Source organism: Vombatus ursinus, unplaced genomic scaffold, assembly GCF_900497805.2.
Source record: "Vombatus ursinus unplaced genomic scaffold, bare-nosed wombat genome assembly UNPS02014177.1, whole genome shotgun sequence".
Classification (NCBI taxonomy): domain Eukaryota; kingdom Metazoa; phylum Chordata; class Mammalia; order Diprotodontia; family Vombatidae; genus Vombatus; species Vombatus ursinus.
In genome coordinates, this window is record NW_020953955.1 from 348,739 (window position 1) to 374,083 (window position 25,345).

General features: G+C 44.0%; 1 protein-coding gene across 1 annotated transcript; it reads right to left on the reverse strand.

Annotated features, from left to right (window-relative positions):
* Positions 1 to 1,004: 1,004 nt before the first annotated feature.
* On the reverse strand, positions 1,005 to 20,865 carry SLC43A3 (solute carrier family 43 member 3). Its single transcript, XM_027860344.1, has 12 exons — positions 20,697 to 20,865; positions 18,562 to 18,691; positions 16,676 to 16,722; positions 15,662 to 15,738; positions 15,346 to 15,438; positions 12,064 to 12,200; positions 11,538 to 11,674; positions 8,094 to 8,264; positions 6,744 to 6,863; positions 5,958 to 6,144; positions 2,918 to 3,041; positions 1,005 to 1,097 (listed from the first exon to the last, which is right to left on the reverse strand). The coding sequence occupies exons 1-12, from the start codon at positions 20,863 to 20,865 to the stop codon at positions 1,005 to 1,007; spliced, it is 1,485 nt and encodes a 494-aa protein (XP_027716145.1).
* Between the last annotated feature and the right edge of the window lie 4,480 nt (positions 20,866 to 25,345).

Genomic DNA, 25,345 nt, shown 5'->3' on the forward strand with positions numbered 1-25,345 from the left:
CCTCAGCCCTGCCTCTTGGAATTTCGAGCTTCCAAAAGGCTTAGCTCAGGCATGTGCTCCCTTCTCCAGCAAGCCTATCCTGAGTGCCCAGTTGTGGCTCTGTCCCTCCTCAAACAATCTTCCATTTACTTACCTAGGTTCCATGATATATCCTCCGGTTGAACATGAACTCCTTACAGATGAGGACTGATTGCCTGTTTTGCCCTTATATGCCCCTAGAACCTGGCTCGGGGCCTCAGACATAGTAGGTGCTTCTGGAATTCAGTGACATGCTCACTGGACTTGATGTTGAAGGGAGAAACAAAGTTTAAGACAAAGTCCCTTCATGAAGCTCAGCTTAGCTTAGTCTAGTTCAGGGGTGGGGAATCTGCGGCCTCGAGGCCACATGTGGCCCGCTAGGTCCTCAAGTGCAGCCCTTTGGCTGAATCCAAACTTCACCGAACAAATGCCCTTAATAAAAGGATTTGTTCTGGAAAACTGAGATTCAGTCAAAAGGCCAAACCCGAGGACCTAAAAAGCCATGTATGTCCTTGAGGCTGCAAATCATTTGACCTTGAACTCAGCCTTGGAGTTTGGGCCCCTACCTGCTAGAGTGACCCAGTTCCCCAATAACCAATGGATCCTCTTGCTGCTACAACTACATTCTACCCACCAGACCATTCTTCAAGTTGAGCAGATCTTTGTCAGCCCCAAGCCACCATCCTAAAACATAAAGAAATGCTTCCCAGACATGTTTGCAGGCACCGGTGTTCACACAACTTTTTTTAATTTTTTGTACAAAAACATTTTTTAAAAAAAATAATCCATGATCTTGTCTGTCCCGTGGCAGATAATATCCTCAGCTTAGGGAAAATGCTTTCTAGGTACATCCTTACCCCCTCCCTCACCAACTTGTAAGAAGGCTCAGTAGTAATTCATGCAGAGGAAGGGGTAGCAAAGATAGCAAATCGCACTACTATGAATCTCTGAGCTGGAAGAAAGGGGAATAAAAGAAGCATAGAACATCACACATGTTTGTCCTGGCGTCGCCACTGTCTAGACAAGAGGAATGGCTGGACGAAGGACAGGAGAGTGAACAGTATCAGTGTGATGTTTACCTGTGAGAGAAGAGAGGGCATGATAAAGGCCATTGCAGGACCACCTCCGCCAAACCAATCACTAGGGCGAGGTAACAAGGGCTTTCCCACGTGCACCAAGATTTGTAGGGCGCTAACAGCATCTGTACTCCAGCGGGTAGGAACAACTAAGCATCTGATTAGTTAAAACAGGAAACTCTGAGGCATATTTCCTCCTTATTCCAAGTGAGTTCTCTTCTCTGACCTTACCCTAATCCCTCTTTCAGAGCCAGCCCAGTGTGAGCCGGGCTGTCTCTCTTCCTTCCCTATAGGACCTTGCGTCCTGAAATCTCCCTACTCCAAACTGAATTTATCTTTGAAATCAATCTGAGGGCTACTTTCCTCTGATATAGTGTGTGCTACTACCCCCAAGTGGTAGGGATTCTAGTTATGGCTGTGTCGTAGGTGACCCATATCTATTGTTCCATACTTTGGGTACCTTGCTCATTACAAAATGTTAAGGGCTAAAAGGGAATGTGGATAGCAACTGGTCATAAGCTTATAGAGCTATAAAGGACCACCGTGATCATTTAGTCCAGCCTCCTTACTGGACAGGAGAGGAAACTGATGCCCATGATGATGAACTGACTTACCAAAGGTCATACAGGTATTAAGCGTGAGAGGTGGGATTCAAATCCAAGCCCTCTGACTCCTGAACCAGCCTCCACAATCCCAGCTAGTCTGACCCCTCCATTTCCCATGTACAGAGAGAAAGCAACTCACTCAAAGTTACACAGCTGGTTGTTAACACATGAAATGTCAACGTTATCTTCTGACTCCCAGGGAAGCCTACTAAGCCCAGCACTCTTTGGGAGGCATCTAAATGAGCCTCCAGGGACGTGTGAACTTCTACAAAGCACTTTTGAGAAATGAAAGCAGCATAGAATGAAAGGAACTCTGGCTGCACATCCTGGCTTTGGCCTTTGTGACCTGTGTGACCTTAAGGGAATTATTTACCTGAGGCCCAGATAGTTTCTCTCACCTGTAAAAGGAAAGGCTTGGGCCAGATGACCTCTGAGGGCTGCTGACAGTTTGGATTCTATAATCTCATTTCAGCCTCAGGAGAGACCAGGAAGGCAAGCAAACCTCCCTTAGTTAGAGAATTCTGTTCATTGGACAGATGAGGAAACAGAGGACCATAGTGGTTCCAGCATCATGGGCACGATCCCATTAGCTAATGAATGGCAGAAATAGGGCCTTTATCTAGGTTTTCTGCCTCTCATTCTTTGGCTATTTCCAGATAAAGCACATGCTAGGGAGTTTGGCTCAATGCAAGTCTTCTGGTTTTACCAGATGGATCCTATTTTGTTTGTAAGACGGACTTAAATTAAAAGTTTCTAGTTCCCCACCCACCTACCCCAGGTTGAGTTTATCAGGCTTGTTGTGTCCTGGGAACACAGACATAAATCTGGAAGGGACCTTAGAGGTCATAGAGTCTAAACATCTCATTTTCCAAGAGAGGAAACTGAGGCACTGAGAGATTAAATGACTTGCCCAAAATCACACAGGTTATAAGGGGTGAAAATAGTTTTCAAACCCAGGTACTGAGTCTAAACTCAGCAAGCATTCTGCTCCATGGAGCTACCTCTCCTTTTTGACTTCCTTTACTAATCCAGGAGGCCCTCAGCCACAGTCCCTCATGGGGCGCTCCTGAAAAACCCCTTACACTATAGAGGATAAGCACAAAATCACCTTTTTTCGCCCATCTTCCCCCTCCTCTCATTTATTGGTCATCCTCTTCCCCAGGGGCCAGGCCTTCTCATGTAAGGTGAGGGAGGGGTTGTCACAGGGATGTTACTTACATAAGTAGGGTCCCCCTGGAGTGTCCCCTTGATGAAGATGAAGATGGGAAACTGCAGTAGTGAGATCAGTGCTGATAACATCATGACTGTCCCATAGATCTTCCCAAAGTGCTGGGAAGGAAAGCTGTGGAAAAACATGGATGTGCCCAGTGAATCATCCTGCCTCTCCCACTCTAGGGCTTTCCCAGTAACTCAGGCTTTGCCTATGTTCCTTACTGCCCTGTTCTCCCGATCTTTTTTCTTTTAGGCTCAGAATCCCGGGATTTTAGAAATGGAAGGGACCTCTGAGATTGCCGTGTTCAATCTGCTAATTTTACAAAAAAAAAAAACCAACACAAAAACCCAAAGCTGAGGCCCAGAGAGACAGTGTGCCAAAGATAATGAGTAACTGAATCAGGACTTGAACTCTGGTCCTCTGGTGCCAGGGTGCCCTTGCTGATCCACTAAAGTAGCTCCAATGCCAGGGTGGGTGATTTTCTCAGGGTGGATGCCATCTCTACCAACGTGCAATATAGCTTATCCATATTTGACTATAGGGTCTTTGAATTACCACGCCTGTCCACCAAAAAAAAAAAATTTAAGTTAATGGTTTCCCTTATAAGAATTTTTTAAAAGATGAAGTGGGAAAAAATGTCCATTAGCCAACCTTCTTGAAGAAGACTAGCCTTCAATAATAAAAGGTGCTAGTGGTATTATCAACATCTTCTCACTACAAAGTGCATTACCCATTCTATTGACTGAAATTCCCTATAGCCCCATGAGGTAAGTAGGCCAGGATGATCTTCATTTTAGAAGGAAACTGAAGGTCAGAGAAGTCAAGGGATTTCTCCAAGGAAATCACTTAGTGAATGGTACAGCCAGAATCAAATACCAGGTCTGGCCTCCCTAACATCCTTTCCTTTCTACCTCATGACCCCTGTCCTCTGTCTCTAGAGCTTATCATCTCGCCACCTTCTCAGCTCCAGCTTTCCATTTCCAGTGACCTCCAGCCTCCTACGCTTCTCTCCAGAGAACTCACCTCAGAAACTCAGAGTAGAAAGAGTCCATCCCTTAGCCGAATAGGATCTCTTCTCTCTATCATTCCTATCAAGTAAGTGTCTCACTTCTGGCTTGATAACCAATGGGGAGAGAGAACTCACAACCTCCAAAGTCAGCCCGCTCTATTTGGGGAACAGCTCTGTTTTTAGCGAGTTTTTCCTGATCTCCAAGTCAAATTTACCTCTTTGCAACTTCAATCATTGCTCCTGGTTCTACCTTCTGTGGCCAAGCAGACCAGGATGGAGTCTCCTTTCATGTGACAGAAACTTTAAGAATACTTACTTAGATAGATACTTGAAGTACTTTAAGAACTAATCTTCTCTTCTTTAGGCTAACCACCCCTAGTTCTTTCAACCCATTGTCCTATGGCAAGACCTCAAGACCCTTTACCATCTGTGTTGCCCTCAGGCTGACTAACATCAGTCCCAAAATGTGGTACCAAGACCTGAACCCCAGATGTTTAACCAGAACAGAATCAATATCCAATGGCCATCTTCCTGGTCCTAGACCTTATGTCTCCCTGGGATTTGTTGTACCTTTTTTGATGGCTATATCCAGCCAGCATTTCTCCAGCTTAAAGTGCACTTAAGTCCTCAAATCTTCATCAGAAAAACTTCTGTAGGCACAATTACCTTCAAGTTATCCTTAAAGCCCGAGTGTTTTTTTTTTTCAGCTCAAATGAAAAGCTTTTCATTGACCTCTATTGTTTCATCTTGGTGGGGTAACAAGCATACTGGAGAAAGAGCTGACTTTGAAACCAGGAAGATCCAGGTTCAAGTCTATATACACACATACACTTACACATATATGTGTGCGTGTATATATTACATATGATATATATACTATTTTATCCTGAGCAATTAATTCACTTAACCTCTTAGTACCCCTAGCCAGTTCTCTAGAACTAAGCTGCAGAGGTGCCAGCCTGCATTGGCAGCACTTCGCATGGGAGCTCACCATATCAACAAAATCACAGGTCTAATTGATGTCCCTAAGTTTTAGCTTATCAGACACAGCCCAACATTCTATCTTGCCAAGCTCTTCCTGAATCCTGATTCACCTGCAAACTCAATAAAGACACAAGCGCTCCGAAGGCAGGCTCGTTTTCACTTGTTTGTGCATGCCCAGTACCTATTGTTGTTGATGTCCATCCTTCCTTTTGGAAGAGGACCAGTGACGTCATGAAGCGATGATTGGATGTGAGGCAGAATTGCACAAAATCATCAGCCTCACTCTCTCCTCCAGAGTCATCAAAGTCCAGTGGCAGAACGAAAGTCAAGACTACTGGTGATTCAGCGGATGCAGCGGATGAGCTTGGCGTCTTTGATGTCTACCCAAGCTCTAAGTGTTCCACAGAGCCAGCTTCATGACCACTGGAACAAATGATTCTCATCCACCCATTCTCCCAGGGGAAGTCTTCACATGCTTGGGGTAGATAACCCTAACTCACCGGTGGGTTTGAGACATATTGGTTACCATCCACCTGGTTTAGCCCCTCTGCCAAGACAGTTCTAGTGGAGTGTGGCTGCTGTGCATTCTACGTCTTCCTGGAGTCACAGGTGAGAGCTGGGTGACACCAAAGGTAGGTGAGCAGCCCTGAAGAGCTCAGCAAGCCCTCACATTAGAGGTTCTAGTCCTCTCTGCGCACCCTATACACCCTGATACATAGTAAGTACTTAATAAATGCTTGCCGAGCAATGGACTTATTCAAGTGATTAAAAGCAACATCAAGCAGCAGAGAAGTGAGCATAGAGTCTTAGGGCACTTCACTGAAGATCTCTATCTAAAATTAACACTGAAACTGTTAGTGACTACTCCGTGATTGTCAACATTCACCCAGCTCCAAAGCCAATCATTAATCATCTAACTCCCACCTTCCTTCTTTATCTCTTGTCCATCCTTTGGCCCCATTTCATAGGGGCTAGAACGGGTATCTACCCCTTTGCCCTAGAACACACACACATATATACACTTCCCTCCTCCCTGCCTTAGCCCCACTTACGCCAGTGTGATGAAGGCAGCATTCCCTCCATACAGGAAAGACCGACTGATAACTTGAAGGATGAAGGTGAAATACTGGAGTTTAAGAATGGGAATAGAGGCACAGATGGAGAAGCTGAGGCACAACAGGGATGTTACAACCAAGGATGGGAAGGTAGAGTGAAGGTCTGCCATAGACTCTGGAAAACCTGGTCCGGGAAGAGATCCTGGCTTAAGTCAGAGTAAAGATAGAGGCAGCGGTGCAAGGTGGAAGGTGGAAGGGCCCAGGAGAAAGGGAAAAAGTGGGGTAGGGAGGAACCTCGAGGGGAAGAGTAAGATCGGGAGAGCAGAGGTTAGGAGCAACAGGCTTTGTACTGCCAGTGGTACATTTCAGCAAGTAAAACAACATTCTTGAAGCTAGTAAATCAAGAAACTAACCAAATTGTGAGTTTCTTTCCCCACTCCCCAGGCTATCTCTTCTCCCAGGTTGGCCTCTTCTCTTTCCCATTTACTGCATCATGGTGTCCTGCCCATGGGCTAACTCTGTCACTAGCATGACATAGATTTTGGTCCTCTCCACCCATGGAACCTTGTATCCTGAAATCAGAAGTCACCCATCTCTTAGGTCTCTTTCTTCCCAACCCTACTGTCCCACTGAATGTGTATTACAATTTGTCAAAGACACTGAAATTACTAATTTTGGCTCTTAGGAAGGAGGGAAAGGAGGCAAAACAAAGAAAAAGGTAGACAGAAGGAAACAAACTTATAGAACAGGTTCCAGGGCCCTGGATAGAGACACAGGTCTCACCTTTTTTTCTTGCCTCTTGCTGGTATTTTTTCTTAAGGCGATCCAACAGGAATCCATTCCAGGGGGCACACAGAACCCCAAAGAGTTGAGTGATGGCAAAGGCATTTGTATAGGTGCTGACTGTAATGGTTAAAGGGTGGTGGTAAAGAAGGAAGAATCAGATCTGAGTAGAGGAATGTCTAGTCAACCCCTACCTGTCCCTGTTGTACCACTCCAAACTCATTTTTTTCTTGGCCTTTCTTGGTATCCACCGTGCTTTAGCACGGTTGTCTGGAACATAGTGAGCACTTAATAAATGCTTAACAAAAGCCAGGCACGGTGATACATGCCTGTAATCCCAGCTTGCAGGGAAGTTGAAAACAAAGGATCTCCTGAGCTTGGGAGTTCTAAACTACAATAGGTTACACTGATCGGATACTAAACACACTAAGTTTGGAGTCAACGTAGTGAGCCGTTGGGGTGGGATGGGGGAAACCACCAGGTTGCCCAAAGAAGAGAATTAGCCCAAGTCCAAAATGGAGTAGGTCAAAGCTCCCATGCTGATGAGAGAGGGATTAGGCCCATGAACAGCCCCCTGCATTTCCAGTCTGGGTGAGAGAGGAAGGCTCAGTCCTTTTTAAAAATTTAATAAATGTTTGCTATTGCTGATGGTGATGATAAGGTCAGCTACTCCAATGCTGTACAGGGGAAGCAAATAGGCCCAGAGAAGGTAAATGACTTGTCTAAAATGACCAATGAGCCAGTGACAGAGGCAGGGCTAAAAACCCAGGGCCCTCTTCCCTCATAGGCTAGTGTTCCTTGCAGATCTCTAGTAATGACATTCTGCCCCAAGAGGGCTAACTTCACATAATGGAAAGATGCTGGTTGTGCCAAGAGACACAGCTTCCAATTCCAGCCACTAAGGGATCACGAACAAGTCATTCAACTTCACTGAAAGGCAGCCCAGTGTAGTAGATAAAGCAATGGCCTTAGGAGTCAGAAAACTTGGATTCAAACCCCATTTCGGGCACTCACTAGTTGTGTGAGCCTCTCAGCAATGAAATTCCCTCAATCTATACAAAATGAGGGAGTTGGGCTCAATGACTTCCCATCTATTCCAACTCTAAGTCTATGACCCTATAGTCCATGGACCTGTTTTCTCATCATCAAATCGAGGATGATCCTTGTAGTGCCTACTTCCCATGACCTTGTCAAGGAAAGCAGTTTGGAAACTTTAGTGAGCTAAAGAAACAGGATTTCCATTGGATTCCACATCCCTTGCTGGCATCAGAATTTGGGCCAATGAGCTCTCTCCATCACACATACACACACTAGGCCCAACAGCCCCTCATCTGCCCTCCAGGCAAGTACCTAGATGTTGTTTTCCATCAGCCAGATGGTTCAGCATGGGGTTGAGGGTCCCAATGAAGAGGTAGTGCCACAGTTGCATCGAAGACAACCAGATCAGATGCCAAAAGAATCTCCAAGATAGCACACAGCACCGGAAAGAGCGAGGATCACTCTCGTCAGTCTTGGCCATCTCTGATGAGGAAAAAAGAACCCTGACACGATCGGGGAGAGGGGAGGAGAAGGGAAGACTACAGGGACAGAGAAGATGGAAATCTGGAGAGATTATGGCCAGCAACTGAGCAATAGCAATACCTGTCATGACAGGCAACTAGGTATGGCAGTGAATAGAGCACTAGACTTGTATTCAGGAAGACTAGAGTTCAAATCCTGCATCAGATACTTTAGTTGTATGACCTTGGTCAAATCATTTAATATCCTGTGCCTCGGTTTCCTCCTCTGTAAAATGAGGGTAATAATAGCACCTGCCTCACAGGATTTCTGTGAGAATCAAATGAGATAACCTAGGTAAAAAACCTTAGAAACCTTAAAATGGTATGCAAATGTTAGCTATTACTATGACCTATAATCCACAGGTAGGCTATATTGGGCATGGTGTGGTATAGCAGATAGACCGCTGAACTTGGAGTCAGGAAGAACAGAGTTCAATGTTATCTCAGATTCTGACTAGCTGGTGTGACTCTGGATAAGTCATTGAGCCTCTCTGTGCCTCAGTTTCCTCTGTTATAAATGAGGGGGTTACAATAGATGGCCCCTAAGGCCCCTTCCAGCTCTCAGTCTATGATCCTCTGTCTACCACCCAGCCATTCCTCACATTGCTTTACCCTATGCTCACCCTTTGCATCCGAATAGACAAGAAACTGCTCGCCATTATGAATCCTATGAGTTGGGATGGACCTCAGAGGCCAGACAGTTCAACCCAAGCCTCTCTACACGTGGCCATCTTGGTGCCACTTAAAGACGCATAATCCCGGGGCCAGTCACTCCATACAGTGACAATGCCAGACCATTTTGGAGCAGCTGGAATTGTTACCAAGTTTCTCATTACAATGAGTCTAAATCAGTCTCTGTGAAACTTCCACTTATTTATTGTCCTTAATATTTCCCTCTGGGATCAAACAGAATGAGCCTCCTTCGTCTTTTAGAAGACAGCCCTGCAAATATTTGGAAGCAGACGTTATATTCCCCCTGCCTTTTCCTAGCTCACTCTCTCCACATTAAACATGCCTAGTTTCTTCACCTGATCTTCCTATCATCACACTGTCCTAGTACTCTACCATGAGTAGGCTTCACCTTGGCAATATCTATCCTAAAATACGGCTTCCAAAACCAAATGGGGGATTCCTAATGGGGTCCTATTGAAGATTCCCTCTGCCTGTAAAACTTTCCCTGTTTGAATATCTCTTCATTAAAAAATACTACCTCCTCCACAAGTTTCTCTGACGCTCCCATCCAGAAGTGGCCTCTTTTGGAATTCCCATAGTCCTTCAGCTATTACTCTCACAGCACTTAGTGTTGTTGTTGTTGTTGTTGAGCTATTTTCTGTCTTGTCTGACTCTTTGTGACTCCATTTGGAATTTTCTTGGCAAAGGTACTGGAGTAGTTTGTCATTCCCTTCTCCAGCTCATTCTACAGATGAGGAAACTGAGGCAAATGGGATTGAATGACTTGCCCAGGGTCATAGTAAGTGTCTGAGGCTGGATTTGAACTCAGGAAGATGAATCTTCCTAACTCTGGGGCCAGTGTTCTGTGCTGTACCTAGCAACATCATGGCACTTAGTACATCCTGTCTTTTATTTGTCATTCATCCTCCTAAACTTCTGAAGTATGGAGACTTTGTCTTAATCTTGCCTGCCCCCGGGGTGTGGCTTAGGAGGCTTCCCATAATGAGTGTTCAAAAGAGGCTATATGGAGTATTCCAAGAGTATTTGACTTGGAATCATGAGCCCTGGCTTCAGATTCTTCTCTAACATTTAATAAGCTGGGTGATCACGGAGAAGTCTTTTAACCCTCTCTGAATCCATTTCCCTCATCTTTAAAATTGTTTTAAAAAAATATGACAACCACCTGCCTCATGGGATTGTTGTAAGAAAAGCATTATATTAGCCTAAAAGTGCTAGAAAAATGGTTTCTCACTTGTTTGTTCCAAGACCTCTAATTATCATCATGGAGAACTCCTGGGGTGGATAGTCTCTCTAAGGCAGACAGAAGGCAACTCTTTTATCATTTAAGGGTCCAATACTAGGTGGCTCACATTGACATAATGCTTTAAGGTTTGCCAAATGCTTCCCATATATTATCTCCTTTGACTTTCATGATACCTTGAGTTTGCTGTTATTACTACTGAGACGCACAAAGTTAATACTGTCTAAGGCAGGATTCAAACCCAGGTCTTCCCAAGGTCAAGCTCTCTGTCCTAAAAATCAACTAGCCACCTAATCTGATAATGTTTAAAACCTTAGAAAATTGCCTGGGGACACTGAGAGGTTAAGAGATTTCCCTGTGTAGCAGGGTGGAGTCAATAAAGAGTCCTGGATCCAGGTTCAAATCTAGCCTCTGATCCTTATAGACCACATGACCAAAGGCAAATCACATATCTTTTAAGCCTCAATTGCCTCACATGTAAAATGGGAATAATAAGACCGGTAGTAACTATTTCACAGGGTGCTAGTCAGCATAGATGATATACACATAAATATAAATAAATGTATATCTATTAGGTGTTATATACATATATGTATATAAAAAGCAATTTGAAAACCTCAAGACATAATATAGGGAGTCCTATAAAGTCTGAATCTTAAAGCTCTCAGCTTTGAGCTATTAAAACTTAAAACTACTGATTTTTTGACACACAGTATAAATGTTAATTAATAATAATAATAATGTGTTATGCAGGATTTGAACCTACATCTTCCTTACTTTAAGGTCAACCTTCTCTACTAGACTACGCTGCAATTATTAATTGTAAGTATTTGTTGAATAGATAAGTAAGATCAAGAGGAAGAAAAATATAGACTAGATTGGGGGGCGAGAAATCAGAGATTATCAACTTTGCATTAGTGTCAATAGACATTGGATGACAACTTCCTTCTTTGTGGAAGTAGGGAACGATGAGCGTGAAACACTTCATACTCTCAGACTCAGCTGATGTACTGAGTAGTTTTGCTGAGTTGCCTCTCCATGGCTCCCTTCTTTCAGTCTTTGTTAAGGAATAGAGGGGAGGAGAGAGAGAGAGAGAGATCTGAAAATGAAAGTCATGCAAAAACAGATGACATGAAAAAGATTTAAAAAGTAGTGTTGGAGGGGCTAGAGAAAGGGGTCTCAATGACAGATGGACTTCCAGAGAAGGGCAATGAAATCTGCATTGACCCTGAGGATGACCAGGTGAAGGGAAAGGCAGAGATGAATGAAAGCAGATGAGAGAAAGAGGGACTGGAGGCTTACCTTGCTGAACAGCTAGGGAGGGGCCATTGGCTTCCTGCCTTAATTCCACCTTTTCCTTCTTGACTTCTTCATCTTCTGTTCCTTGGGATCTCTCAGCTCTCCTTGAACAGCCAATGCTGAGGAAACAGGTGCCCCCACCCAGCCCCCAGAACACAGTCAAGTTTTCTTCAACACCATGTCTCAAACACCCACAAATGTGCCAGGTACTCTACTGGACACTGGGGGTAGGAACACAAAAATAGTCCCTGCCTTGAAGTAGATAACATTCCACTGGGGCTGGGGAAGCTCATAGGCAACCGCAAAAGAAATCTTGTGTTCTTGGTTGGGGGGGGGCAGGGTGTAGGATTCTGGCCAGGATAACATACTGTAATGTGAGATAGCTTTGTTTCTCATTCCCCATCCCCCACCCCTCCACCACCTGCCCCCACCTGGTCTCAGTGCCCTGGGGTAATAATGTTGGCCTCAACCTCTGTCCTATCCCCCATCAGAGGTGACTCTACCTAAAGGAAAGGCTAGACCTTACCCATAGCTGTAGTTGGGTGGCAATGGAAAGGGTATGTGCCCCCTGGGCATGAGGAAGAAAGTACGGATGAGATGCCAGATGCTAAAGGCGCAGAGGATGAAGAAGGAGATTTGGAGTGTCAGGCCCCGCTCATAGAGAAGCTACAGAAAGAAGAGTAGTAGGTCAACAAAGCTGTAGGACTTTAACACAGAGGCTCATTCAACCTGGTGTCTTGGGGATGGCTACATTGAGGACATCCGCTATATGAGCCAGAGCCAGCTTCATGATCTAATATCCATCTCCTCAGGATTGTGGGAAAGGTCTTGGTAGAGCCTTTGGAACCCAAAAATCTCTTCCTTACCTTACACTCACACACACACACACACACACACACACACAAATCTGGCATGGTGCCTGAAATTCTACCATTAGTTTTATCTCTCTCTGGGCTTTAAAAGAGAGACTTTAAGAGTCTCTTATAATTAGATCACTGGGTGAAAGGAATCTTAGAATGGAATAGATTCAGAGACCTGAAGCTGAAGGGCACCCATCTAGTCCAACCCTCTCATTTTACAGATAAGGAAACTGAGGCCAAAAAGGTTAAATGATGTTCCCAAGACCACACAGTTTGGGGCCACTAGGTGGCACAGTGGATCGAGCACCAGCCCTGGATTCAGGAGGACCTGAGTTCAAATCTAGCCTCAGGCACATAACACTTACTAGCTGTGTGACCCTGGGCAAGTCACTTAACCCCATTGCCTAACCAAAAAAAAAAAAAAAACACCACACAGTTTGTAAGATGAAAGAGACCTTGGGACAGACTATTAAGAACTGAAAGAACTCTTGGAAAAATAAAATGTCAGAACAGGAAGGGATCATAGAACACAGAATGTTAATGTTGGAAGGGACCTTGGAAATCATTTCAGTTCCATCCCTTCAATTCACCAATGAGGCAATTGAGACTAGAGAAGTGAGATGATTTATCCAAGATCATATAACTAGGTAATTAATGGGAAAACTGAAACTGGATTCTAGGCATCCTACCCAATCCTAATTCTTTATATTTTACTTCCTTGACTCTGCTACTATGGGGGCAAGCAAATGGTCACACCTTAAGCTAGAGCATCATTTTAAAGAGGTATGTAAGAATTCTGAAAAGGGTGGGTGCTTCACTTGGAGTCGGGATGAACAGAGTTCAAGCACTGCCTCAAAAACATATTAGCTAGGTGACTCCTGGGCAAATCACTTAACCTCCCTTGGGTTCAGTTTCTTCATCTGTCAAATAATAGGATTGAACTCAATTGTCTCTAACATATCGTTCAGCTCTATGATCCTTTGACTTCGGTTGGGCTGAGAGCTGGCTCTGGTCCTGAAGAAGTCAGCATGTTACTAAGTCCTAAGAGCTTTACCTACAGAGCTCAGTCAGCATTGTTAACAAAGGCCAAGGGGCAAAGGTGAAAAGAGAGGGAAAATAAGAGAACCACGTCCAGCCAAACCAGGCTTTTTACTGTTCTTCATGGGCAAAATTTCCATGTTCTGCTGCTGAGCATTTGCAACAGCTATCCCCATTGACCACCTTCCCTCTCTACTGAACACATACAAACATGCCTGAAATATTCTCCTCCTCCACTCTGTCTCTTGGAATCTCTACCATCCTTCAAAACCCAGCTCAAACATCTTCTACGTGAAGTCTTTCCCAATTCCTTCAAGATGCTAGTGCCCTACCTCCCCAAATGACCTGGTGTTCATGTTGAGATACAGCTAGATAGATATACATGCACACACCAATGTATGTGTATATATATGTGTGTGTATATATGTATACATACACTTATATAAGGGCAGCTAGGTAGATGTTCAAATCTAGCCTCAGGCACTTTCTAGCTGTGTGACCCTGGGCAAGTCACTTCATCCTATTTGTCTTAGTTCCTCATCTGTAAAAGGACCTAGAGAAGGAAGTGGCTAACCACTCCAGTATCTTTGCCAAGAAAACCCCAATTGGGGTCACAAAGCCTTGGACATGACTTAAAGACAATCAAACAGCAACATACATCTATATGTATGTATATGTATAAACCTACACACACACACACACACACACACACACACACACACACACTTTCTATATAATGTTGTCTCCCTCAAGTAAGAAGAATGTAGGACGGCCCTATGACCTCTCAGGTCCAGGAGCGCCATGGGACTAGATTGGGTGTGTGTCTGTTTGGAGTTCCTAGGAGCCCTCCTCATATCTGTGAGGACCACACAGCGATGTCAGGGCAACACATCTGATGACTCAGATGACAGCAGCCATGTGGAGTCAAATCTCAGTATGGGATAGCAGACAGAACACCAGCTCTTGAGTCAAATGGTTGAATCTGGGTTCAAATTCCATATCTGAAAGCAAGTCACTTAGATTTCCCAGGCCTCAGTTTCCTTTTCTGTCAAACAGAGGCTGAAGCAGCTGGCTTCTAAAGTCTCTTCCAGCTCTATGACCATATAGTCCCTTGTATTCTGCCCCTGGTCAACCTCCATGACTTCCGACCTATGCACTCAGTCTGAGTGCTTCAGGACCTACATTAACTTCAATGAGCTCATTTCATCTGTGAATCCGATCCAGTATTTATTAAGTGCTTACTGTGTGTACAGGGCATTATGTCAAGTTCTAGGGATATAGAGAAAAAAAATGATTCCTACCCATAAGAAGCTTATATTCTATGGGGTGGGGGTGGGACATACAGCAGGTATACAAATAAATATATACAAGACTGGGGGAAGAGGAAGGTAAGAACTAAGAGGAGCAGGGAAGGCTTCCCAAAGAAGAAGGCCCATGAGCTAAGCCTTAATACACCCCGTGCAAAGGCACAGAGGAAGGAGATGAGGACCCAAACAGGTCATTTTGGCTGGGAGAGTAGGGGATTAATGTGCAAGGTGCCTGGAAAGATAGATGGGCAAGACACTAGCTATAGGGCCAAGGACTTCTTCTTGTCTTATTTCATCCTAGAGGTAATAGGTAGTCATGAAAGTTTCTTGGGTAGGGAGGTGATATGGTCAAATCAAAAGATGGATGAAAGAAGGGAGGGAATGGAATCCAGGAATCAATTAGGAGGCTAAGAGAAAAAAGAAAAGGGAATCACAAGGGAGGTTACAAAAATGACAAATATGCCCAACAGCTCCATTCTATGGCCAAAAAAAAAAAAATGAGGAAATGCCCCAAGCCCTTGAAAGAAAACGCCTGCCACTCTGGTCAGCCTCTCTCTGAAAGTGTTTCAAGGATAGAGTGGGGGGAGAGGGGAGGAATAAAAATACCTTAATGATGAGAAAGATGGCAGAGGAGGAGTCAAATGCCCCATTGTAGAGGGTGATTATGGTAGATCGATGTTTGTCAAACAAGTTCCCCACCTGGAGGATGGATAACCAACACGCTATTAATATGTACCCATGTACACAAAATATGTTCCTTGAACATAGCTCCTGACAAGAGGCCTAGGCAGGAATAACTCTAGCCCCTGTGCATCACAGCTGTGGGAGCTCAGTTTGGAAAGTTGCTTCTTCTTCCTTTTTCCTCGTCCCTTCCTTCTCCCCCCTTACTTTCAGGGAAAAGAGCAACCGAGTGAGGACACACCTGCAAATTGGTAAGCAGAAACAAAATGCCTCCAACAGCCAGCATTGGGAAGGCCGCAAAGAGCATCGGTGCTGTGCCTGGAAAGAACAGACAGAGGTCACAGGAGCTTTAAACTCAGTTCATTTCTGCTCCCCTCTCCCTTACCTGAGGGGACATCAAACCCACAGGCCCAGATTCAAATAGACCTTAGATCTAGAACTTCTCCAGTCTTCAAGCCTACCCTATGCTGCTGCACCTCCAGGAAACCCACTTCACTACTTCTTTTCCTTGACCTCTTATAGGACTTTTAGTCCTTGCCCCGTAATTCCACAATTAGCTAGTCTTGCACACTTGTCTCTCCAACAACAATCAACAACAATCTGCTCCTCTCCCTGCCTGGAAGGCTAAGGGTGACTTTTCCATATCCACCCCAGGCTAACTACTCCCAGGCATTCTGCCCAGCTGACAGTCCTCCACTTAACAAAGGTGGGGCTCCCTACAGTTGTTGAGATATTTCGAAGAAACCAAGCTGAAGAGGGGTAAAAAGAATGAAGATACTTCTGCTTACTAGAGGCAGGTAGGTGGAACAGTAGAGAGCACTGGGCCTGGAGTCTGCAAGAACACAGGCTCAGACACTTACTAGCTTTGAGACCTTGGGCAAGTCACTTAATCACTGTCTACCTCAGTTTCCACAACTGTATGTTTTTTTGTTTTTTGGCTAGGCAATGGGGTTAAGTGACTTGCCCAAGGTCACACAGCTAGTAAGTGTTAAGTGCCTGGGGCCGAATTTGAACTCAGGTCCTCCTGACTCCAGAGCTGGTGCTTTATCCACTGCACCACCTAGCTGCCTTCCACAACTGTAAAAAGGGAATACTAATAGCATCTACATCTATATCTCAGTGTTGTGAGGATCAAATGAGACAATATTTGTAAAGAACTTAGCACAGTGCCTGGCACACAGTAGGTGCTTAAAAAGGCTTATTCCTTTGGTCCCATGCCAAGCATCCTGCTCCCTTCTATTTCGTTGGCACTCACCTGCAGAGGAGACAGCTACAAGAAGCGTGGCCCCCGCATAGAGAAATCTGAAATACAGAATAGGAGAAGGGACTTGTCAAAAGAGAACATTCCAGCCCCACAGTGAAAGAATGAAGTGACTGTATATTCCCTGCTTGGGGCCCACTTTTTTATTATTTTGGGTTGGTTGTTTGTTTGTTTGTTTTAATTTTCTTTTCGTTGTTCAGGAGATGGGCAAGAGAGATTTTCTCTGCAGTTCCAAGGCTGTAGAAGACCTAGGTACTGAGAAAGCAGCTAGCCTGAGGGGAGAGAGGGAGAAAAGGAAAAAAGGTTTAAAGAGTCAGGCCACAAAAAGGACTTGGGGCAATCAGGTGGAAATAAGGGAAATTTAAAATGAGGTGATTAAAGAGAATGGGAGGGAAGAGAATGTGGATCAAGAGGCCTGGCCTGTCTCTCCAGAGAGCCCTAAGTAGTTTACAATCTTGGGAATAGAATATACCATGAATGGACAGAAAGGGGGGTTCCTTTCACACTAAAAACAAAGCAAAAAACAAACAAACAAACAAACAAACCTAACAAGTAGTTGGAAGATCAGTCAGGATGTTTCTAGGTAGTGGGGTTCAGTGGAAGGAGCCCTGATCTTTGACCCAAGAAATCTAGGCTGGAGGCACAGTAATGAGATGTATGAGTTAAGTGACTCTGGTTGGGTCATTGAACTTCTGTGACTGGGTTCTCATCTAGGCAGTATTAGTTTTACTGTCTGCCTCACCAGTTCTTGGGAGGAAAGGCTATTGTAAGCTTTAAGTCAATGGAGAAATGTGAGCTCTTATTACTACAAAGTACATTTCTCACCTCCCTATAACAAGACCAGACACACCCTAATAAGCCCCTCCAGGAAGGAGGCAGATGGGGTTATTCTGGTTGTCTTGATGGCAGATGTAGGTAGAGCAAAGGTAGAGACTGGGACACAGTGTAACAAATCACAGTAGATTAATTAGTGGAATGTATTATAATGTTATATAAGAAATGACAAATCTGAAGAATTTGGAGAAACTTGAAAGGAATTGTATGGACTGATGGAGAGCATAGTAACCAAAATCTGAAAGACAATTTACACCATGACCACAATATAAAGGAAGACTCCAGAATTCTGTTCAACGCAGTGATTAGCTAAGACTTCAGAGGACTGTTGGTGAATCCTCTGGGGAAAGAGATATTGGGCTATAGGTACAGGTCATACACTTTCAGAAATGAACACTGGCTGGTTTGTTTTGCTTTAACTGTATTCGTCAAAAGGGGAAGTCCCAGGGCAGCTAGGTGGTGCAAGGATAGAGCTCCGGCCTTGGAATCAGGAGGACCTGAGTTCAAATCCAGCCTCAGACACTTGACAGTAGCTGTGTGACCTTAGGCAAGTCACTTAACCCTGAGTGCCTCACCAAAAAAAAAGGAAAGAAACTGATTTATAAAAAAAAAGGGGGGGGGGGGGGAGTCCCATTTGGGGGTGGGAACAATGTCCCTGGGACAAAACTATGTTTAGTTTGAGAGTTGGTTTGTCTTGGGCTTTGGTATTTGTTTGTTTTGTTTTGTTTTGTTTTTGAGACAGAGACAAAGACAGTATTCTCTATTGTATGAAAAGTTAGGGATAGATTTTGAAGTTACAGCAGAAAAAAACTGGCTTTAACATCAGGAAACACTAGTCTGAAACCTAGCTCGACCACTCATAACTAAGCAACTCTAGGCAAATCTCTTTCCTTTTCTAGATATCAATTTGCATAAGGCTTTGAGGGTTACAATTCGGCAATAAGGAGAAAGTGCTATGTAGCTATCAGCTCCTCAAACCTCTCTTGCCTAGATCTCCTGCCGTATATGGTAGCTCTCTAGCCAATTCCTGGGCCCCAGGAACTCACATAGCAATGAGACGGGCCACTGTGGTTCCAAGGCGGTCAAAGATGTAGCCCAAGGGGAATGTCATGAAGTTGTTTGAGAAGGAAGCCAGGGTAAAGATGAGGGATAATTTTGAATCCTGAGTGCTGCATTCTAGAAAAGAGAGAATAGGAATAGTCAGTCACATGTCACTTAAAGCAGGTGCTACTATATACAGAGTTGTAACTAGGCAGGGTGACTTGAATGCTTCTCCAGAGTAGCAAAATTTAGAGGTCACCAAAAACATTGGTATCCCTTAGCAAGTAAGGGAAAGAATGAGCTTTGCCCTTAGGGAGTAGCAATAGTTAAGTTGACAGGATGCTCCCAGACAGCTTTGTTCCATCTACCCTTGTCCATAGCTATCTCAAGTGTGCTCGCTCCCTCCCTCCCTCCACCCCAATATCTAAAGAGTCAAAACTTGTCTTGATTCTTAGATACACCTTCCTCTCAGATCCATGCTAAAGTATTACATCTCCCTCTTCTCCAACTCCAATTCTGAGAATTAGAAAGGACCTTGGGGATTATCTCATATGATCCACACAAGAATAGAAATCCCTTCTCCACCATCTCCTTTCCCCATTTTCACTTGTAGACAATACTATCACCGTAGCATTTATATAGCATCTTAAGTTTTGCGAAGTGCTGGGCGGTAGGATGACAGTCAACATTTCTTTATCATTTTAAGTTCTGCAAAGCGCTTTGTTTACATCAATCTCAATGAAGCCTCGACAACCATCCCAAAAGGTAGATGCTATTATCCTCATTTTACAGATGGGGAAACTGAGGCCCAGAGAATTTAAGTAACTTTCCCCAGGTCACACAAACAATAATTAAAGCCAGGATTCAAATCCAGGTTCTCCAACTCCATTTAGCACTTTTCCTACTGCATAGCAGCTATCTCTTTTGGGACAGCTCACTGCCTTCTAAGGCAGCTTGTCTCACTTCAGTGTGGTTGTTAGAAAAGTTTATCCTGGAGAGTGGGAGAGAATTTGAAACTCAAAATTGCAAAAAAGAAAAAGAAGTTAAAAATTGTTTTTACATGTAATAGGAAAAAATGTTTAAAAAAAAAGATCTAAGGCAATTCTGAAGGACCTGTGATGAAAAATGCTAGCCACCTCCAGAGAAAGAACTAATAGAATCTGAATGCAGATCAAAGCATATTGTTGCTATGGGTTTTTTTTTTACTTTATTTTTCTTGGGGTTTTTTTTGTTTGTGTTTCTTTCACAACATAACTAATATGGAAATATGTTTTGCATGACTGCTTATGTATAACCTTTATCAATTTACCTGCCTTTCAACAAAGGGAGGGGGGAAAGAAGGTGTGAGAATTTGGAACTCAAAATTGAAAAAAAAAAAAAAAGCTAAAAATGGTTTTTACCTGTCCCTGGAAAAAATAAAATACTAAAATTCAAGAAAATTTTCTCTTTGCATTTAGCAAAAAAAAAAAAGTTTGCCTCTGCACCCATTGCCACCTGCACAGACCTGATCCCCCAACAAAAATGGATGAGAACTTCCCAGAACTAGACTCTTAGTATCACCTTAAAACTAGACTGGAAGGAGGTTCAGGAAACAGGGAGCTTTAGAAATATTACTTCCTGCTTCATTTGTATTTCACATTTCCTGAGACTATCTTCATTAGAGCTTCCCACAGTAATGAGGAGGAAGTATCATTTTTCCCATGCAACAGAAGCCCTCTCTCCACAGAGAGGTCAAGTGATTGGTTCCAAAATTACAAAGCTATCGTCTAGAGCCAAATGGAGTACGCGTCCTGTTTTTAAGGAAAGGTCTCCACCAAAGCTGGCATTTGAATCAATTCGTTAACAAGTGTTTACTAAACATTTTATTTGTGCCAAGCCCTGTACTTACAAAAACAAAACATTCCCTGACTTCAAGGGAATTCTACTCTATCAGAGCACTGCTTTCTCTCCCAGGAGAATCGTGGACCTATCAAATTGGAGAACCATGAGATAGAAGGTCACACTTCTTCCCACCCTCTATACTACTCGCCTAAGGTTCCCAACCCCCTGCACCAAGATCTTCCCCATAAAACATCCTTCATCTGAGACATTCCCACTGATCCGTATGGACCCCGACCCCCATATCAGAGACTGCTCCTACCTGAATGCCTCGTGGCATTCATCTGCTCACACAGATCCTCAAAGTAGTGATCACTTTTGAGAACGAACACCAGCGAGGTCCAGCCAAAGATCAGCCCAGAAAAGGCGATACATTCCAGTAGCCCCGTCAGGAGGGTGGCCACTCGAAGCGAGAGCTGAGGTCCGGCCATGAAGCTGAAACCGGGACACCACTGGCTTAGTGACAGTCCCGCACCCAATGTTCTCCCTCAGCAGGGGCTTTCTCTTCACTAACTGATTTCTGGAGTTGGCTCCAAATTCCCAAAGGAGGCGATGTCTCCGTTTTTGCTCCTTCCTCAAAGCAGGACCTCCTCCTTATTTGGGCTCCCTTAGCTCTGGGAACAACGTGCGGGGAGGACAGGATCTTTAGGGCTATGGAGCTCATCTACTCCCTGAAAGGCAAGGCTCGGACCTGACCTAACCTGACTGGAAACAGAGGATCGGACGGAGGAGAGTAAGAGCAAAAAAAAAAAAAAAGAGCAGAGAACAAATAAATAAAAGAAACCAACAGCTAGTTCTTTTACACGGAATGAGTCCCCATTAAGCAGCTGTTAGAACTAGGTGTTAGCTAGAAACAGCTGTGGAGAAGTATTGGGTGCATGGTTCTCTCTACTTATTAGCTGTCATTTTCTTTCACCATCCTACTTAACCCAGTCGCTTCTCTCAGCTCCACATTTCACTCCTCCTACCAGAGGGTCTTAATTTTTTTGTGTGTCATGGACTCTTTTGGCAATCTGGTGAAGCCTATGGAAACTTCCTCATAGTAATGTTTTTAAATGCATAAAATAAAATACATAGATTATAAAGGAAACAAATTCTTTTGAAATAGTTATTAACATATTTTTAAAAAATAAATTCAGCTAGTTTTTCCATGTAACTCGGGAAAGATAAAATACTAAATAAAAATTTAACATAAATAAATAAATAAAATCAGGGACCTCCGGTTAAGAACCCTCGGTTTGCATTGTTCATTACCCAGGGTAATGGCTCCCTGGGTAATCCTTTGTTCAAGATGCATCTCCTAGCCCTACTTCCAGAAATCTCATTTCCAAACAAAGTCCCTCAGCCATTTCTTTACGTTCATGCCTGTTCCCCCTGACCAGCAGAGGGAAGATCCAGAGAAACTGGGATTTTCCCAACCACAAACAAAAATAACACCTCTGAGTTACAATTCCCTTTTCTATACAACGAAGAGATCAGATTCTGCGACTTTTTCATCTGGATATCCCATGTCCTAAAATCCCTTCCCAGCTCTGCCAAACTGGATTCTTGGGGCCACTTCTCAGCTCAGGCATTTTTGTGTTCTAAGGTCTCTCTCAGTTGTGATATTGCTTTAAGGTCCCTTTTAGCACTCTTTTAACCTTTTAGCAATTTAATTCTAAATGTCTAGTCCATATTTCCAAAAATTTGTCCTCCCTTTCCTCTTCTCACCCCACTCTCCAGGGGAAAAAAAACAAACACACCCCAAACAAAATCCTGGAACTAGCTCTTCCACCCAACATACCTCTCTCTCCAAAGAGCTGACAGCAACTACGTTTTCCTTCCCAACCCTTTCTTCAGAGTTCTTTTCAGATTCCCGCCTTTGCTTCCCAATCTCTCTAGCCCCTCCTTTTTCACAAATGTGTTAGTTCACAGCCAGGAAAGGACCCACTTCAACAAGGGGCTTAGTAGCTCAGCATATCTGTCTCCCTGGCCCCAGAAAAGAAAAGGTCCCTTGTCCACAAACACTCAGCACACACACTCGCTCAGACACACACACACACACACACACACACACACACAGAGCATACACATACTCTGACTATTTAGATATGCAGCTTGTCACTTTCCAAGTCCAGATCCTCAGCCCAGGACTTGATCTTCATTCCCTCCTCTTCCAACACCTCCTTCACAGCTTCACTATCACCAAATGACAATCACTTTGCTGCCAACACCTTTGCTTAGAGGAACTTCTGCGCCGGAGCCTGCTCCCCAGAGCCCCCATTTCCTAACTTGTAACTGTTATTTTCAAGAAAGCCCCAGACTTGCTTCACTACCAGCTCCCTGGCCATTTTCTCCTAAGCCTCACCATTTTCCACATTCTTATCTCTTCCCCTCCACCTCCATTTCTGGAACAATGAGTCACAATCTAAATTGCTCTGCTATAATTCTTGGACTATGGGCAGCCAGGTGGCACAGTGAATATAGCTCCTATCCTGGAGTCAAGGAGACTCTTCCTGAATTTAAATCTGGCTCAGGACACTTACTAGCTGTGTGACCCTGGGCAAGTCATTTAACCCTGTTTGCCTCAGTTGACTCATCTGTAAAATGAGCCGGAGAAGAAAATCAAAAACCACTTCAGTATCTCTGCCAAGAAAACTCCAAATGGGGTTAGGAGGACACGACTGAAACAACTGAACATTTGGATGTTGTACGTCAATCTGCTCCTCTGTGATCCTCCCCTCCCCCACACTTATCACCATTGTAACTTTCCAGGCTGAAGTGCCTCTCCAAAGCCACCACTATGTGGGTGGTCTCTCCCCTTAATATGTAGACTCTTTGAGGGCAGAGGCTGGCTTTGGTTTTTGTTATTTTGTTGTTTATAACCCCAGAAATTAGTACAATGCTTAGCCTGCACAATAATTGCTTTTTCTATGTATTTAAAAGCTTTCTTTCGTTTGTTTTCATTTATTATTCAGAGCTCTCTCCTCACCTAGCATACTGGCCTCTGATAGGTGAGTTTCTGTCTCATTTTGCCCAGAACCAGGTCTTCGTGCCACTTCCCAGCTATCTACACATCCATACTCCCTGCACTCTGGACATCTTCCTCCTCTCCCTCCCATCCTGACCCTGAACTCTGCCTCCTGGGGTGCCTGGCTCTAATAGGTGACTTTTATCTTATCTTGTCCCCCTCACCCACCCATCCAGGCCTCCACACTACTTCAATCTCCATGTCATTTTACTTTCTGCCCACTGCCAAACCCTTCCAGTATTCTTCAGAATGTAAATTCATTGAGGGAAGGGACTGTGTTTCTAAATTATATTTGTGTCCCCAGCTCTTAGCCCTGCCACATAGCTATCACTTAAGGAAGGAAACAATTATTTATTAAGAGCCCTGTATGTGACAGGAACTGTTAAGTGCTTTACAAATATTATCTCATTTCATAAGCGCTATTATTATCTGCATTTTGCTGTTGAACAAATTGAGGAAGATAAAGATTAAATGACTTGCCCAAGGTCACACAGCTGGTGTCTGAAGCTTCTTTTGAACTCAGGTCTTTCTGACTCCAAGCCCAGTGTTCTGTTCACTGTGCCACCTAGCTGCTTCTAGGCAGACAAATGCTTTTTCCATCCATCCATGCATCAATCCATCTTCTCATCTAATTTATCTATACATCTAATCTATCTACCTTGTTCCCTCACTTCTCATGTCACTATCAATCTAGGACGTGATGCTAATCTAGCTGTCAATCAGAAACCAAGATGAACTAATTAAAACTCCAAAGTGGATCAAGCCCAAGTAGATAATTTTACTTAAACAAAGTTTTCTATATTACCCTTGTATGATTTTCTATAATACTCTTATTATTTCTATACTGCCCTTACAGGGTAATTTTAGGATCAAATGAAAATAATGCATTTAAAGCACTACATAAATGATAACTACTATTGTTACATGCTCTATGATCAGTTAAGGTTATCTCTGCCTCTGTAGAGTAGACTCCTTCAAAGTTGGACTCCCTTGTGTATCCTTAAGGTAAGAGCTGGGTTTTAGTATTACTAGCGAGGTGACCTTGGGAAAGTACCTTAATCTCTCTAAACTCAGTTTCTTCATCTGCAGATTGGGGATAATACCTATGTCCATCTGCCTATTGGAAATCTGAAACTGGATGTCCCATAGACATCTTCAACTCAACATGTCCAAAACTGAACTCATTATATTTAGTCCCCAAACCCTCCTCTCTCCTGAATGTCCTTATTACTATCAAGGGCATCTCCATCCTTCAGTCACTCGGCCTCTAGATCTAAATGTCATACTGGACTCCTCACTGTCTCTCGCCTGCCATATCATGCCATTACCAAGCCCTGTCAATTCTACCTTCATAACATGCCTGGCGTACACCTCTGACCCTAGCTCTCCACAGCCTGCACCAGCAGGCCCTCCCCACCTCACCCTTGGCTATTGTAGCAGAGTGCTGGTTGGTCTGCCTGCCTCAAGTCTCTCCCCATCAGTCCATCCTCCTCTCAGCTGTCATCTTCCTAGAGCAGTCTAATACTGTCATCCTCCTATTCAGTAAATTCCAGTGGCTCCCTATCACCTCTAGGACCAATAGAAAAGCCCCTATTTGGCATTCAAAGCCCTTTAGAACCTGCCCCCTTCCCCACCTTTCCAGTCTTCTTACACTTCACTCCCATTTGCATACTCTACTATCCAGTGACACTGGCCTCTAAGCTTCCCAATTCTAGGCATTTCCAAACCTGGCTGTTCCCCATGTTTGGGATGTTCTCCATTGTAATTCCTAGCTTCCCTGGCTTCCTTCAAATCTAAGCAGAAATCTCACCATCTTCCAGAACCTTTCCTAGTCCCCCTTAATACATAGTTGTCTGCATTGTTGTTTCTCCCCCCCCCCCCCCCCCCCCCCCCCCCCCCCC

Coding starts and splice junctions, on each gene's coding strand:
- SLC43A3 (XM_027860344.1), bottom strand. CDS start 20,865: ATGGCCGGACCTCAGCTCTCGCTTCGAGTGGCCACCCTCCTGACGGGG. Junction 15,439..15,661: donor TTCTGCTTACCAATTTGCAG/GTGTGTCCTCAC, acceptor TCCATCCTCCAG/GTGGGGAACTTGTTTGACAA. Junction 8,265..11,537: donor CTCCCTAGCTGTTCAGCAAG/GTAAGCCTCCAG, acceptor TTTCCTCATCAG/AGATGGCCAAGACTGACGAG.